This window comes from Oncorhynchus tshawytscha, linkage group LG30 (genome assembly GCF_018296145.1).
Source record: "Oncorhynchus tshawytscha isolate Ot180627B linkage group LG30, Otsh_v2.0, whole genome shotgun sequence".
Lineage (NCBI taxonomy): Eukaryota > Metazoa > Chordata > Actinopteri > Salmoniformes > Salmonidae > Oncorhynchus > Oncorhynchus tshawytscha.
The window spans coordinates 29,907,716-29,925,775 of record NC_056458.1 but is presented as its reverse complement, the minus strand read 5'-3'; the positions used below and the strand labels follow the sequence as shown (position 1 = coordinate 29,925,775).

At 42.7% G+C, this 18,060-nt stretch overlaps 1 protein-coding gene across 2 annotated transcripts in view; it reads right to left on the bottom strand.

The window, feature by feature from the left end:
* The window catches only part of robo3 (roundabout, axon guidance receptor, homolog 3 (Drosophila)), a 131,097-nt gene that overhangs the window by 15,581 nt on the left and 97,456 nt on the right, over positions 1-18,060 (bottom strand). For both annotated transcript variants that reach the window (XM_024393773.2, XM_024393774.2), the window contains 11 exons: positions 16,563-16,765; positions 11,892-11,973; positions 10,258-10,426; positions 7,322-7,488; positions 6,906-7,027; positions 6,212-6,428; positions 5,454-5,578; positions 4,584-4,761; positions 4,037-4,273; positions 3,071-3,110; positions 2,547-2,686 (listed from right to left, as the gene is read on the bottom strand). In XM_024393773.2, coding sequence (XP_024249541.1) covers positions 2,547-2,686; positions 3,071-3,110; positions 4,037-4,273; positions 4,584-4,761; positions 5,454-5,578; positions 6,212-6,428; positions 6,906-7,027; positions 7,322-7,488; positions 10,258-10,426; positions 11,892-11,973; positions 16,563-16,765 — 1,680 coding nt within the window. The remainder of the gene's footprint in view (positions 1-2,546; positions 2,687-3,070; positions 3,111-4,036; positions 4,274-4,583; positions 4,762-5,453; positions 5,579-6,211; positions 6,429-6,905; positions 7,028-7,321; positions 7,489-10,257; positions 10,427-11,891; positions 11,974-16,562; positions 16,766-18,060) is intronic.

Genomic DNA, 18,060 nt, shown 5'->3' with positions numbered 1-18,060 from the left:
TTCTGTTCATTACCGATAGCCTGTTAGAGTGGTGGATATAACATCTACAACATGTAGGCTCTGTTCATTACTGATAGCCTGTTAGAGTGGTGGATATAACATCTACAACATGTAGGCTCTGTTCACTACTGATAGCCTATTAGAGTGGTGGATATAACATCTACAACATGTAGGCTCTGTTCATTACCGATAGCCTGTTAGAGTGGTGGATATAACATCTACATGTAGGTTCTGTTCATTGCTGATAGCCTATTAGAGTGGTGGATATAACATCTACAACATGTAGGCTCTGTTCATTACCGATAGCCTGTTAGAGTGGTGGATATAACATCTACAACATGTAGGCTCTGTTCATTACTGATAGCCTGTTAGAGTGGTGGATATAACATCTACAACATGTAGGTTCTGTTCATTGCTGATAGCCTGTTAGAGTGGTGGATATAACATCTACAACATGTAGGCTCTGTTCATTACTGATAGCCTGTTAGAGTGGTGGATATAACATCTACAACATGTAGGCTCTGTTCATTACTGATAGCCCATTAGAGTTTCAATACGAGTAACATGACTACTCTTTTGCGCTGACATCACCCCAAAGTGCCAAGCAGTGTGACTAGGTGAAAAAATGAAACGGCAACCACTTCTCCCCACAGCCTTCAGGCAACAATATGCGTCTGACTCCGGTAGGGCTAAAGAAATCAACGGAGCGAAAGGCAAAATTCATAGCGGCAGATATGAGACCCTTCTCTGTGGTATAGAATGCAGGGTTCAGAAACATGTTTAAAGTGGTCGAGCCGCGCTTCACTATTCCTTCCTGTACACATTTGGCCCAGACATTAATGCCTGCCTTATACAAACAAACAAAAAACTACTTGAGAGCAAGTTGTCAGGAATGAGGTCTGTTGCTCTAACAACAGACAGTTGGACATCTAGAGCTACCATACTGTAACGGCTCATTTCATTACGGCAGAGTGGGAGATAAAAAGCCATCTCCTTTAAACACGTCCCCTTGAGAGTCACGTAGTTGCCCTGTGGAAGTTGGAGGGGGATAACGTAACGATTCCTGTGACCAATGACAACGCTAGAAATATTGTAAATGCCGTTGCACTAACTGGATTGGGGCCACAGATAGGATGCTTTGCTCACGTTATTCATCTAGCATCTCAAAAAGCAATGTCAGTGAATCCAATCTCTTGCCTCCTAGCAAAGATCAGGACGGTGGTATCCCTCTTTCATAAAAGCACAACTGCTGCACATGTTTAAGACAAAACAGGAGATGCTGGAGCTGCCAAACGACAAATTAATCCAAGATGTCCCTACTAGATGGAATTCAAGCCATGACATGGTTGAGAGACACCTTGAGCAGAAAGTTACTGTGTATTCTACACTGACTGATCAAGCTGTGAGGAAGAATGTGAAAGATATTGTGACTGTCTGAAAATAACATAAGACTAGCAGAGGAAGTTATCAAAGTGTGCAAACCTCTCAAAACAGTCACAACACTGATATGCACTGAAAGCATTCCATCAGTTTCCATGGTCCTGCCTATGAAAACAATGATCCTGAAATCAATGGTGGCATCTGATGAAGATGAACCCGCAGTAAGGGATGTCAAGACTGCTATCAGAGTTAACCTGGAGCCTAGACATGCTGACCCTGGTGTCCAAGACTTCTTACACAAGAGCCCCGCTTTGGACCCCCGGTTCAAGTCCCTGCTGCACCTGGATGCTGCTGCTCGTCTGAGAGTCTACAATGAACTCACAGCGGAGATTGTGACCAATACACAACAGGTATTGTATTTATTTTGTTCATGTGACATTTATTATTTTATTAATTAGTGATTTAACAATTCATTATAAGGTAATAATTGTAATTGTCATAATAGTGTCTGATATATATTTCTAACAACAAATCATATTTTTAAAGCCACTTCAGAGATAGTATTTTCATCTAATTTAATTCTGCAGGGTCAAGCCACAGATACCACAGGAGCTAACCCCTCTCTAGAGATGGCAGGTGACAGGGGTTCTCCTCCAGAATAGAAGTCTGCCATGACTGAGCTTTTTGGAGAGTTGTTCACAACCCAGGAGCAGGGGACCAAGTCAAAGGTCAAGGTCATAGAGGAGGAGGTGACCTCATACAGGGAAGTGGACTGTAGTCCCCTGGATGCTGATCCACTTACATGGTGGAAGACCAAAGAGTTAATATACCCTCATGTTGCCATATTAGCAAGGCGCTACCTGGCTCTGCCTGGGACCTCTGTCCCTAGCAAGAGGGTATTCTTTCTTTCACTAGCAAATGCGAGTGAACTGCTGTTAGATACTCAGTGGATTTATTTGTTATTAAAATGTAAAAACAAAAAACAAAAAATCAGACCCTATTAATTTCTGCATACTTTTAACCGGGAACTCGTACCTGCTTACATGGAGAGAGAATTGCGTAGTTGGTACGCAAAATGCGTGCATGTTGGCAGCCCCGTAGTATACCATTCATGTTTATACAAAACAAAATGGCCATCATGAGCAGAATCATGCCGTGTCTCATACCATTGTAGTATCTCTCTGCCGTGTCATGTTTGGAGGTGCAACATTTGACAGCCTCCTTGCCACCGTGGACCAGGTTGGTGGTGGGCCAAGAGTCTGCCAGCCATGGGTAGTTGCCCATGTTGCCACCCAGCATGCCAGGCCTAAAACACAATTAATCAAATCAAATCCATTTTTATTTGTCACATGCGCCGAATACAACAGGTGTAGTAGACCTTACAGTGAAACGCTTACAATGCAGTTTTAAGAAAAATACCTACAAGAAATAAGAAATAAAGGTACCAAATAATTAAAGAGCAGCAGTAAAATAACAATAGCGGGGCTATATACAGGGGGTACCGGTACAAAGTCAATGTGCGGGGCCACCAGTTAGACAAGGTAATTGAGGTAATATGTACATGTAGGTAGTCACACACTATGATCATATCTGATGTCAATCCACAACTTTGTTCTTATCACATTACAAAAAAAGGACTAATATAAGAATGTGAAAATCAACTTGAAATGACATAAACAGGGATCCTTACCTTCCACTAAGTTCAGATGTCTCTCCATGTGGAAATCCAACTGCAGAAAAAATTAAATGTGTGAATGGCAAGGTAAAATACAGTAAGGGTGCCACAGTGCAGTATGGTATAGTTTGCTGTAATATATTGGCAACCCTAAAGCAGGAATCAGCATTTGAAAAAAATAAAGCGCATTCATATTCTGTTTCAGTAAAAAGCTGAGAGATGGGGCTGGAGAAATGTAACCACTCAAATTTATAGACAAAGCTATGGATGCAAGGACTGACCGTCCATGATATCAAAATTATAGTTCTAACCATGTTTTCAGCCTGTATAGTGTTTGTTTACATTTGCTTTGTTCCAAACATTTGAGTAAAGCAACCTTATATTTTGGGTTCTGATGAGGTATGAAAGTTGAACAAAGCTCGCGAGGCATTTACTGTATATGTTATATTCTTCAAGAATCAATGGGTACATATCATTAAGTTATAAGCCCGAAAATGGATGTAGCAACTGCAGATGGCCCCTTTAATGCATCAAAAGACTATTTTGGTGTTCACACAAGGATTTGTTTGATTTACAACTGCACAACAAGTAAAACATCTAAACTGAAATGTAGATTTAAAAAAAAAAAGTATTACGAATTCTGAAGAATTCAAATGAATTTGGTTGGAGGCAGGTGATTCTCGTCACTTTGGGTAAGTTTCAGGTGCCTACAGGGTAAAAATAGTAATTCAACCAGTTTTGAAAAGAGAAAACAGAAGTTTCTACTCCATTGCACTCCATTGTAAAGTGCAAGTTTGCCAATATATTAGAATGCAATAAGTAAATATTTTGTGAGGTAACTTTAAGGTATAATAGTAGCCTTTTGTAAAGTGCAGTGGAATAGTTGATATGGTAAGGTGGGTTACAACATACTTCTTTGATATTGTGGTAAAGTAACATTTAGTAGTGTGTAAAGATTGCATCATATAAAGTGTAAAGTACCAGCAGGCGTGTAGTTGAACGATGCAGTGTAGTGACTAAGCTCCTTCCTCTTCTTGCGGCGGCAGTAGATCCACACGCTGAAACCCATGAGGATGACCCAGCAGGCCCCACCGATCCCAGCGATGAATGCCGGCTGCTTCACCACATCAGTAATCTGCTCGGCCAGGCTCACGCTGCTCTCATCACCCTCCGCGCCCCCCCCGGTACCTGGCACTGACGGTGCCTCCACTGGCAGCTCTGGAGGAGAGCAGCAAGTAGTTAGTGGAGGGATATTTAACTTTTACCTGTTAAGTATTATAACCAACCTCGAATCCCTTAGCCGAATAGGTGAAAAATCTGTCGATATGTCCTTGAGCAAGGAACTTAATCCTAATTGCTCCTGTAAATCGCTCTAGATAAGAGTGTCTGCTAAATGACCAAACATTTAAATGTAATAAAAAAAATGCTTAGCAATAATTTCAGTAAATTTAGCTACCCCCACTATCTCCTTGATATCGCAGAACTGAAATGTCTAATTCTGCTAGCTTGTGGTTCTGGGGGGACTCACTGATGAGGACGGACACAGGCTGGCTGTGGATGCCCACTCTGGCGCTGGTCACCGCTGCCACCTCCACCTGGTACAGGATGCCTGGCAGCAGCCCCTTGAGTACGGTGGAGAGGACAGTGCCATCCACGGTGGTGTTGATGTGGTAGCGGGTCTGGGTGTCATTGCCCACACACCACACCTGTTGATGGTTGGAGGACGGTGAGTTGTTGTGAGATGGTAGAGGTCAAATTTGCGGTGTCCAAATTAGGACGCAGGTTAGCGTTTTTTTTCCGTCATGAATCTTGTTCTGAAGGCAGCTCTGCACAGCCACAAAGTCATAAAATCTGATTTTAAACCTAACCTAACACTAACCTTAACCACACTGCTAACCCTAACACCTAACCTTAAATTAAGATTTTAAAAAAATGAATTTGAGTTTTTATATATATTTTTTACAATATAGCCAATGTTGACATTGTAGCTGGCCTATCTAAGAATAAATCACTCAGTTCTGCCTCCAGGACGAGACTCATGACAGTAAACGTCAACATGCTATTAGGACTGCCTGTTGTGACTCTGAGGAAGTCATTATATAGACACAATTTATTTTACAGTCCTGTTTGAGCTGGTGTTTACATTATATTTTGTCATTTAGAAAATACTTATTTGGTAACTGGGTACTTTATGATACTTGCTTCAAATAATTCAAAACAATTCATAGCTACTCCTTTGTTTCCCATTACTTGTTTTAATGAATCCCAAAGAACCTATGTCGTAATTATGTAACTATTATTATGTGATGTCCATTTTGTTTATACGAAAATGCCAAAAAACGTGGATGCACGTTTTTGGACAGATCCAATCATCATGCCATTTTCTCTGTCAGCATACCTTGTACTCCTGGATTATTCCATTCTGCATGTTGGCGGGAGGAGGCTCCCAGGACACACTAATACTGGAGCTGTTGCTCAGCTTCACTGTAACGACATTGACTGCTCTGGGAGGGGCGCTTGGGCCTGAAGGAGAAGAGATACGAGCAAGGTGTGAAAAAACCCCAACTGATATGAAAAAATGAAATAGGGGCATTTGGCAAAATAGCGAAAATATGATTTGAGAATGATGTAAATGGCCGACTCCATCAAATGCCATCAAATGGTTATTGAACTATAAACAGTGCTTCGTCTTCATAACAGGATGTAAAGGTCACACAGGTGTTGGGAATTGCAATCCAATTGCTTCGACTGTGATGTGACTCCTAGAGGCTCCTGAACAGCTAGCTATTTTCAAAAAGCCAGAGTCCTCAAAATGTTTCAAGACAAGTACTAAAAGGTTTTATTTAAAAACCACTTCTAGAATGTATTTTGTATTTCAGCCTTATTTTGCTGGGTGAATTGACTGAGGGCACATTTTCTTTGACAGCAACGACTGAGTATGACCAATCAATCGCCACTTTAAAAGCCTTTATTTGAACCTGGAAGTCCCATTGAGAAAAACCTATTTTAAAACCCTTGTTACCCACCATTCCCTCCATTATGGACATAGGTGATCTCAAGTGTACCATGTCCATATTAGGAGAGCCTCTGTCTCATAAGGGCTTGTGTCAGTCTCATCAGAAGTTGTGAGTATCAGTAGCTTCAAGCCAGTCTTACCTTCCGCTGCTGTTCTGATCAGCAGCAGCCGACTGTCCTTGCCCTGGAACTCGTCGAAGTAGGGCCGGATCTTGATCTCATACTCTGTGCCTGTGAGCAGGTTGGCGACCACGGCCAGGCGCTCTGACGGGGCCTTGATATCCTGCAGCTGCCAGGTGCCACCGATGGGTCGGTAGAGGAGCCGGTAGCCCTGGATGTACTGGGACTGCCGGTCTACCTGGGGAGGGACAGAAGAAAGGGGTGGAAAGAGAGAAAAAAGAGACATTTATACAGTTTTACTGCCCTTGGAAATGGATATACAGTAGGAAAAAAAAACATTCCAGAGTGTGAAAGTACAACTGATGGTGTCACGTGTGCTCCCTCTCCGGCCTCTAGGTCAGCAGGCTGCTCGTTATGGCGCACACCTGTCACCGTTGTTACGCTCACCTGCAGGTCATCAGACTCACCTAGACTCATCACTTCCCTGATTACCTTCCTATATATGTCACTCCCTTTGGTTCCTTCCCCAGGCGTCATTGTTTCTGTTTCAGTTTCCTGTCTGTGTGCAGTTAGTGTTTCTTGTTTGTATTATGTTCCGCTAATTTTTCTTTAAACACTCACTACCTGAACTTTCTTCCCGACTCTCAGCGCACATCCTTACAGATGATATTTCTCCTGTGAAAGAATATGTAAAAACTCAGGTCAGGGTACTCACCATCCATGATACTTGAACACTGGAGGCAGTGAGTGTGACAGGCTCCTGAAGATGAACACCCACCTCTCCCAACTCTCTCTGGACCTGCCTGTGGTCCACTCCCTGACCTGTAGGACTCCCATCTGCAAACACAACATTAACAAACATCAGACACACAATAACAGTAAAACTATAGTAGATGCTTACTGTAGCTCATATACACTTGATTGAAATAATCTAAATCGTTTTTATGAAGCCTTCAAACCGCCATGCTTTCATGATGAAATGCTTCAAAATTTGAGAAAAAAAGTTTTAACTTTCAAACTTTTCACACTCTCTCTACACTAACAACCACCTTGTAATGCTTACATTTTTTTTCAATTGTCTTTCATAGTAAATGTCCGGTAAAGCTGTTATATCCCCTCCCAGGTACTGACCTTGTGTGCGGACGGGCTCAGAGATGGGGCTGGGGTCACTCAGCCCGTAGGCGTTGACCGCTCGGACGATGAACAGGTAGATGGTGTTGGGAAAGAGACCACTGACAGTGTGTTTCTCCAACTTTACCAGGTCAGCCACCGTTTGCCACGTACTGCCTGCTGATTGGCTAGAGTAAGAGACCACAGACAATGATGTCGTGTCATTTCCAATTATGTTAGTAAAGTTACTGTGCAAGGCAAGCCTTCCTTATACCCTGTAGTGACAACGATGTCATTACTCTATAGTGATAAACTATTATTCACTGTCTTCATTCTGATTACAATAACAATAATGCCAGCTGTGTTTCTGTCAAGTCTTATGTTTTTTTTGTCCTTTTAAAATTGCTTGTTTTTATGAAAATGTGTGAGATCACTTGCATAATGATACTATTTCGCTCTGTGATAAATCTTGTGAACAACGCATCTGATGAAGGTAGAGGGAAACATGTTGAGCTTCTTTGGCTTTGACGGTCCCGCATTTTCCTCTCCTGACTCTTCTTATTTAGATTAAATGTCACCTCTTATTATTTAGTGGCATGGTCACATGACAACCTCCTCCACCCCTCGCTTTTTTATTTTTTCTAATTTCTCTCCATTCGTTCACTTTTTATTTTCTTCATCTTGCCAGAGACAGCAGCAGACTAGTGACTTTACAGCTAACCTGCGCAATTAGGCGACAGAGATATAAAAGCTGCGCGAGCCATAAATATTCCTCTAGCAGACCACCCAATACTGGTAGTGATAAATCTAAGGTCACTTTGTCGGAGGAGAGGCTGAAGCGTGGGACGCACACACACACAGGAAAACACAGATACACACGTAAACATACACTCTTTCCCAATAAACATGCATGTCCTTTAGAATGGTACATCTGCCATTCTTCATACAGTAACAATGTGTCAGGATTCCATCTCCCCATTGTCACACACACACTCATCCCCACTTCTCTCTCCCTGGACACTCCCACCCCCACAGCCCCCAGCACAATTTTGCCCACTTGGCACGGTGCTAACTACTGCCCAGGGGGCAAGGTGAGAGCAGAGGGATGAGGGGGCTAGTGAGTCAGGTTGGGAGGGGGCAAAATTCCTCTCAGCGTACAATAGCCCAAGGACTTGTCTGTCTGTGCCATCCGCATTTAAATTCATTACCATTTTAGATTACCCCACTAATTTCCAAGAAGGCGCGCTAAGTTGATCACGGTGTGTTTATGTGTGTCATTACAAATCACTTGATGGTTTTTGCAACTGCATTCAAGGAAACTTTAAAAGTTCTTGAAATTTTCCGAAATGACTGACCTTCATGCCTTAAATTAATGATGGACTGTTGTTTCTCTTTGCTTTTTTGAGCTGTTCTTGCCATAATATGGACTTGGTCTTTTACCAAATAGGGCTATCTTCTGTATACCAACGCTATCTTGTCACAACACAACTGATTGGCTCAAATGCAATAAGAAGGAAAGAAATTCTACAATTTAACTTTTTACAAGGCTCACCTGTTAATTGAAATGCATTCCTTCCAGGTGACTACCTCATGAAGCTGGTTGAGAGAATGCCAAGAGTATGCAAAGCTGTCATCAAGGCAAACGGTGGCTACTTTGAAGAATCTCAAATATAAAATATATTTTGATTTGTTTAACACTTTCTTAGTTACTTCATGATTCCATATGTGTTATTTCATAGTTTTGATGTCTTGACTACTATTCTACAATGTAGAAAATAGTCCAAATAAAGAAAAACCCTTGAATGAGTAGGTGTGTCCAAAATTTTGACTGGTACTGTATATATTTATTTTATTTTTGCCTTTATTTAACTAGGCAAGTCAGTTAAGAACAAATTCTTATTTTCAATGATGACCTAGGAACAGTGGGTTAACTACCTTGTTCAGGGGCAGAACGACAGATTTTTACCTTGTCAGCTCGGGGATTAAGTCCAATGCTCTAACCACTAGGCTACCTGCCGCATGCATATACACTGACATTGCTCGTCCTAATATTTTAAATAATATATATCCAGTATTAATTATTTCTTAATTCCTTTATTTTACTTTTAGATTGTTGTGAATTGTTAGATATTACTGAACTGTTGGAGCTAGGAATACAAGCATTTCGCTACACATCCTCTGTCACACCCTGACCTCTGAGAGCCTTTTTATTTCTCTATTTGGTTCGGTCGGGGTGTGATTTTGGTGTGCATTCTAGTTTTTATATTTCTTTGTTGGCCGGGTAGGGTTCCCAATCAGAGGCAGCTGTCTATCGTTGTCTCTGATTGGGGATCATACTTAGGCAGCCCTTTTTCACACCTTAGATAGTGGGATCTTGTTTTTGCATAGTTGCTGTCTAGCGCTGCAGAACTTTATGTTCCGTTTTGTATTTTGTTGTTTTGTCGGAGTTCAGTTTTAAAAATCATGAACACTTTCCACACTGTGCTTTGGTCTCATTCATCTAACGACGGACGTAAAACCCGCAATAACATCTGCTAAATATGTGTTTGCGACCAATAAAATGTGATTTGATTTTGATTTGTTTGATGTGGAATAAAAGCAAAGTGGGGGCAGCTGGGAGATTTGGGGAGTGGCTTAGCATGGGCCAGCTGCCAACCTAGCTGGGGTTGATTAGAATGTGAAAGGTGTCAGAGTCTGTGTGTCCGCAGGGGGGCTGACACACCATTAAGAAACGATGAGGGATGGCTGCACACAGCAACCTCTGGCTAGAGAGATGGCAGTGGGCTGGTGGATAGAAAATGTGTGTTAGGGAAAGTGTGTCTTCAGATGTTTCGTGTTACTTCTAAGAAAAAAATGTTTTTCAAATCTGTCTTTCTGTCTGTTCTACAGAATATACCACAAGGTTGAGCCCTACAGAACGCATCCCAGGTCTATCTTCTACTGTCGACTCCACCCACCTGAAGGCCTCGATGATGTAGGAGGTGACGGCAGCCCCCCCCTCATGGGCGTTGGGCTGCCAGGTGAGGGTGACACTGTTGCGGGTCACGTCGGTCACCACAGGCTTCTGCGGAGGTCCCGGTAGCTGGAAGGGTTCTGATGCCTGGGGCACAGACGAACCTCCACTCTCTGAAAATCACAATCAAATCAAACTTTATTTAAAATGCATTTAAAAAGAGACAATAGAGACAGAGGATGAGAAGGTAGCTGGATGGTAGTGAATCTCCTATATTTAGTAGTACCATTTTCAATATAACTGTTGTTGGAAGCCCTTTTGTGGTCTAAAGAGTTACGAATAAATAATTCATGCAATAAGGTCAATTCCATTTAAATTCTGTCAATTACGAATTGAAAAGCAACATTATTGTCAATAAGGAGTTGAAATGGAACCGACACCCCAGCCCTGATCACAGTAACTGACTTTGACGGACTGGCTGAATAACAGTTTAGTTGTGAATTATCAGAGTTTCTGTTTGGTTGGTTTACGATGCATTAGTAGGCACTAAATACCATCTTATCAAGCTTCATCAAACATTAGCATTTCATAACAGCGATAAGACACTACTTATTCCAACTCATCATCCTTTTGCTTCGCCATGGGCCAAGCAACGCCCCTAGGTGTGATTTCAACCACAATATCACAAGACCTCTGCCTTATTTCTTGATTCAATGATCTTATATGGGCATGACTGTCACGGATCTTTCTGGACACACCTGGCCCCTATTCCCACTGATTGTTTTTGTATATATTTGCCCTTTGGTTTCCATTTGGGGGTTGATTCTTGTTACAATGTCAGTTGGTGCGTGTGAGTACCTGTGCTGTGTGTTTTGGGCTTTCGTGCCCTTGTGGATTCTGCGCAGATGATTACGGGTCTCGTCCCATGTGTTAATCATTGTGTGCATGTTTTATTTATTGAAGGTACTTCTAGTTTTTTTGTTTGGGTTTCTACCCTGTGTTTCTGTTACGTGTTTGTTTGGTCTTCGTCCCCATGCCTTTACATGGCACACCGGAATTTGTGCTTCATTTTTAAAACAAATATTACGCATTCCAGTGTCTGTCTCCCAAATCATTGTTACCAACGTGACAGAATAATCGACCATTAAGGGAGACAGCGGGAATGGCCCATCCGACAATGCTGCGACTGGTCCGTCTGGCGTTGCTGCAACTTCGGCAGCTACAACTGGCCCGTCCGACGATGCTACAACTAGTTTGTCCGGCGCCACTGCTACTGGTCCGTCCAATGCCGCCGCAACTTTGGCAGCAGCAACTGGCCCGTCCGACGCAACTTCAGCAGCTGCATCGGGTCCTGATCGACCTGCACTCCATTCCTGTGATTGTCCTCGAGGCCGGTGTCATTGCTCTGCTGTCACGGATCCCCCCGTGCCTTTACACGGCACGCAGTAATTTGTGCTTAATAATAAACACTATTACGCATTCCTGCGTCTGTCTGCCGATCCTTCATGCCAACGTGACAATGACAGGGCAGAGGCAATCTAATACCGTAGGGAGGAGTTTATTACAGTAGATTTATCATTCACTGTGTCCGTGTGCATGTGTGTGTGTGCGCGCGTGTCTACATGTGTGGGCATTTACCTTTAACAGTGAGTACACCGCTCCACATCGTTTCTCCGCTGGAGCTGGAAGCCACACAGGTATAGGCCCCAGAGTCGGTTTCCTGGCAACAAGAGAGAGGGCCTAGTTAACATCGGTGTATATGCACAGAAGCACAATGCCTTTGCCTTTTCACATTCAGGTGTTCTGGAGCAAATCTTTCCAGATAAGTCAACATGAACATCTACCTAAAATCTATGGGCTATCTGTAGTCTCCAAAGACTGTTAACTATGTATAACAATTCTGTGTATCTCCCCAAAGATACCCATATGTTTTATTGCTCTGATCTAATAAGTACTATTCTCATAATGGTTAATGGGGAACTATTCTATTTACAGTATGGTCTATTGGAACATAGTTGTTGGATATGTACATTTGTGCTCATATGGTCCCATGAACATTAATAAAGAGTAACTTTACGCTTTGCTGTCAATGAAGTCTCACATGTAGCTGTAACACTGCTAGCTAGTCCCTTAATAGAGAAACCACAGTTCCTCAAAAAGGGTTTGGAGCATATGTGCTGTTATTTTAGTTTTCTTTACTATAGTACCTCTGGGCCTGTGCACATAAAGCGTCTCGGGTTAGAGTTTCTGATCTAGGATCAGTTCCCCACTGTCCATGTAATTGTATTCATATATGATCTAAAAGGCAAAACTGATAATAGATCAGCATTCCTACTATGAAAGACTTTATAAATATGGGCCCTGATCCTTTGGTACCAATGTGAGAGTTTTAAGGGGCAATCTGCCATTGCTAGATACATTTTTGGACTTATAAATGTATTATATCTACCAATTGATTTTTAAAGAACACTATCTTATAAATGCCTCATAAGCTTAGTTCAACTGTTGTACCCCAACGTTTAAAGGAGGTTAAAGGACTGTTCACATTATGTAGACAATGGTATTGTGCTGGGCATAATGAACATGGCATTGAAAAGAGGTGGAATATGTAACCAGAGGGGTCTGCAAACTTCTGCGGCTCATACAGCACTTCATATTTCTGTGGCTCTGACTGTGCTGCATACTGAGCACTCAACAGTAAGCAGCAATACGGGCTGATGATCCATAGCCATGCTACTAGCAAGGGAAACGTTGTGTGTGTGTGTGTGTGTGTGTGTGTGTGTGTGTGTGTGTGTGTGTGTGTGTGTGTGTGTGTGTGTGTGTGTGTGTGTGTGTGTGTGTGTGTGTGTGTGTGTGTGTGTGTGTGTGTGTGTGTGTGTGTGTGTGTGTGTGAGAGACTAAGTGTGGGTCATTAAAAATTCATTGGGAAGCTCAGAGCTAGACAGGGGCTAGAAATTGCTCACAACAGTGGAAGATGTAGAGACTTTAATTTGCAGACAAGGATCTAATGATGGTGACAGCTCACGGCCACCCGCTTGCAGGTTAGTGGGCTACACAATCACACACAAACACAGATTTCAAACTAACAACTAGGTTTGCAGACCTTTTGGTTAATTTAAAACCACTCTTATTCAAAACAAAGCTAATTAATTATGCAAAGCACACTACAAAAAACACAAAGCGAGACAACACAATGCAATCAATATAATGCAATGTGGTTGGTGCTTGGATGCCATCTACTTCTCTGTGCGTGTGTGTGTGTGTGTGTGTGTGTGTGTGTGTGTGTGTGTGTGTGTGTGTGGCTGGCTGGCCAGTTGCTGTGGCGATGGCATTACACAAGTCTAAGTGCCCTGTCTAAAAGCCCCAAGAGAGACAGGAGAGGTGACTCCAAGTCGAACAGTACATCACTCTTCCTTCTCTCTTCCTATAGGCCGGCTGACCCTGAACGGACCTGTATGGCAGCCAAGGATGTGGCTGTCTGTGGCGGCAGGTCCATGTTGGTGACTGGTGATTGGAGGAGAGGAGTGGGAAGGGGTAAATGGCCGGGCATCTAACTATTAATCATAGTTGGCAGCTTAGGGGGTTGCGCTAAACAGATTGTTAAAAATGTATGAAGGAGGCAAGAGTTTTTCTCCACATCCTCGCTGTTCTGATATCATCTCGAGTGCACTCTTTCTCTATATTGTAGCATCTTCCTTGACTTGTTCTGTTTCTCTCTCATCTCAATATCCTGTCTTTCTTTCTCATCTATTTTCTTTCCATCCCCCTCGTTCTTGCTCTGGTCCCGGGGTAATGGGCATCTCTTCAGTCACAGAGAGGAACAAACCGACCATCTGTCGGGTCCCCTGCCCTCTCTTCTCCACCCCACCCTCCTCTCTCACCTCTCCTACCTCCACCAGAAGTCAACTTCCTGTGCCCCACTCTGCTTTAGTTAAAAGATGAGCACCCTGATAAAAGGAGAGCAACCCCAGAGAGCTCTTGGTAGAATGTATATCATTATCCGTGCATATACAGTGCCTTGCGAAAGTATTCGGCCCCCTTGAACTTTGCGACCTTTTGCCACATTTCAGGCTTCAAACATAAAGATATAAAACTGTATTTTTTTGTGAAGAATCAACAACAAGTGGGACACAATCATGAAGTGGAACGACATTTATTGGATATTTCAAACTTTTTTAACAAATCAAAAACTGAAAAATTGGGCGTGCAAAATTATTCAGCCCCCTTAAGTTAATACTTTGTAGCACCACCTTTTGCTGCGATTACAGCTGTATGTCGCTTGGGGTATGTCTCTATCAGGTTTGCACATCGAGAGACTGACATTTTTTCCCATTCCTCCTTGCAAAACAGCTCGAGCTCAGTGAGGTTGGTGGGAGAGCATTTGTGAACAGCAGTTTTCAGTTATTTCCACAGATTCTCGATTGGATTCAGGTCTGGACTTTGACTTGGCCATTCTAACACCTGGATATGTTTATTTTTTAACCATTCCATTGTAGATTTTGCTTTATGTTTTGGATCATTGTCTTGTTGGAAGACAAATCTCCGTCCCAGTCTCAGGTCTTTTGCAGACTCCATCAGGTTTTCTTCCAGAATGGTCCTGTATTTGGCTCCATCCATCTTCCCATCAATTTTAACCATCTTCCCTGTCCCTGCTGAAGAAAAGCAGGCCCAAACCATGATGCTGCCACCACCATGTTTGACAGTGGGGATGGTGTGTTCAGGGTGATGAGCTGTGTTGCTTTTACGCCAAACATAACATTTTGCATTGTTGCCAAAAAGTTCAATTTTGGTTTCATCTGACCAGAGCACCTTCTTCCACATGTTTGGTGTGTCTCCCAGGTGGCTTGTGGCAAACTTAAAACGACACTTTTTATGGATATCTTTAAGAAATGACTTTCTTCTTGCCACTCTTCCATAAAGGCCAGATTTGTGCAATATACGACTGATTGTTGTCCTATGGACAGAGTCTCCCACCTCAGGTGTAGATCTCTGCAGTTCATCCAGAGTGATCATGGGCCTCTTGGCTGCATCTCTGATCAGTCTTCTCCTTGTATGAGCTGAAAGTTTAGAGGGACGGCCAGGTCTTGGTAGATTTGCAGTGGTCTGATACTCCTTCCATTTCAATATTATCGCTTACACAGTGCTCCTTGGGATGTTTAAAGCTTGGGAAATCTTTTTGTATCCAAATCCGGCTTTAAACTTCTTCACAACAGTATCTCGGACCTGCCTGGTGTGTTCCTTGTTCTTCATGATGCTCTCTGCACTTTTAACGGACCTCTGAGACTATCACAGTGCAGGTGCATTTATACGGAGACTTGATTACACACAGGTGGATTGTATTTATCATCATTAGTCATTTAGGTCAACATTGGATCATTCAGAGATCCTCACTGAACTTCTGGAGAGAGTTTGCTGCACTGAAAGTAAAGGGGCTGAATAATTTTGCACGCTCAATTTTTCAGTTTTTGATTTGTTAAAAAAGTTTGAAATATCCAATAAATGTTGTTCCACTTCATGATTGTGTCCCACTTGTTGTTGATTCTTTACAAAAAAATACAGTTTTATATCTTTATGTTTGAAGCCTGAAATGTGGCAAAAGGTCGCAAAGTTCAAGGCGGCCGAATACTTTCGCAATGCACTGTACTACCACTATCGATTGCACTCGTTCATTACCTTGGCGAGTATGCATCACCGCCAAGCTTTATGACGCCACAGAAACTCGACCACCAATCACTAAATCACTGACTCACCCATAAACCATAAAAAAGCCACTCTGCCAGTATTCCAATATTAATATCTGCCTCTCAATTAGATTGCATTAGATTGCTGAGTTGTGTTTTAGAGTGGACGGCTACTATGACCTGTATGACGCTCAATGAGTAAATATCAATATATCAAATGGACAGGTTGCTTTGCCGTGGCATCTCAAAACTGCTATGCCTATTGCTGTGACTTGCAGTGAGTCATAATAGTACAATAAATGAATTTAAGCTAAATACCATTAAGGCTGAGAAGTTGATTGGATTGCATTGGAAACAGCACTCAGTTGTGACTGCATGCGGTTCCTTAGTATCACCTAGGAGAATTAGCTCAGAAGATTGGCCATGATGAGACTTGGAGTGCATTGAGAGGAAATGTGAAGCGTTTAATTTCATTTACTAATATCCAGGGAGTGATGGCATTTACGAAGGAGGATGGAAGGAGAATCAATGGGAACATTCTTGCAGCGTTCATGAGCATTATTGGGAACATTCTTTCTATGTTCTTAAGAATTATTGGGAACGTTCTATTTAAGTTATTTTCAGGTACCTGCAGGTTTGTGATCTGGAACATTCCGTTCTCCATCAGGCTGACACGCTCATCTCCCAGGATCCTCTGGCCATCCTTCTCCCATTGAATGCTGGGCAGAGGGTTGCCCATCACGTGGCACTGTAAATGGGCCGTGGAACCCGGCGCCAGCGTTTGATTGGCCGGTCCTTGGCGGATGATGGGTGGGACTCGGTCGGAGGATGCTGTGTGGGGGAGGGAAGGAGAGAGAGATACGTTACGAGAGAGGGTAGTTGAGTGTATTCTCTTGGAGGACCATCTTCCACCAACCAGCTCCAGAATACAAACACATTGCTATATATTCATGAGATAGCTGTTTTAGAGATCATAGAAAAACGAATATACATAAATGAATCGTAATAGTTAATTAACGTAACAGTTATGGCATGTTACGTTAATGTATCCTAAACATTTGCAACATGGAGAAACCTTGAAGCCGCCAGTCACTCAGCCTTGTTAAAATACTCCAATCCAGGGGCCTCCCGAGTGGCGCAGCGGTCTAAGGCACTGCATTGCGTCACTTTGATGCGCCACTTCAATCCCAGGCTGTGTCACAGCCGGCCGTACCCATGAGACGGCGCACAATTGTCAGTGTTATGGGAGGGTTTGGCTGGCTGGGATTTCCTTGTCCCATTGCACTCTAGCGACTCCTTGTGGTGGGCCGGGCGCCTGTAAGGTGACTTCGGTCGTCAGCTGGTCTGTGATTTTTTAACATTTTTTAAATTTTTTTTTAGAAATTGAATATCCAAAACATACAATATACTTGCAGTGAAGCCGCTCAACAACTACACCACACCAGTCATCCAACAGACTCCCATTCAGAGCGACACACAGAAGCATCCAGGGTCAACGCCCTGCTCAAGGGCACATCGACAGATCTCCCACAAGGCCAAAAAAAACAGGGACGCCAACCCTCCAAGATCCCCCCACAGTTCTCCATAGCTATCCCTCAACCATCCGAGACCCCTCCCACAGTCACCTCTCACAATAAAAAAATGTAATTCCATTCCCCACCCCCAAGAATCCCCCAATGCACCAACAAACCAAGAAAATGAACTCATGAGAAAAAGAAATAGACAAAATAAAACAGAAAACAAGAATGCAAACAAACCAAAGGACATCAAGGACAACTAAAATCATAACAACAAGGCCAACTGTATATGTTTGAGTGCATGTCTGGCACTATTTACATGTGTGTATTTGAATGAGAGTATGTGTATATGCATGTGTACAAACACCTGCACGGCATCAGCCTCAGGCAAACAGGCATTTGCTGTAAAAACACTGCCCCTCAGTGTCATTCAAACATACTTTTTATTATGTTTTATTTTGACTTTATTTTTTATACTTTATCTTTGACCATCATACTATCAGACAGACATGTTTCCTCCGACACATTGGTGCGGCTGGCTTTTGGGTTAAGCGAGCAGTGCGGCTTGGCAGGGTCGTAGAAAGCCCTTGTTGATACTAGCTAGATAGC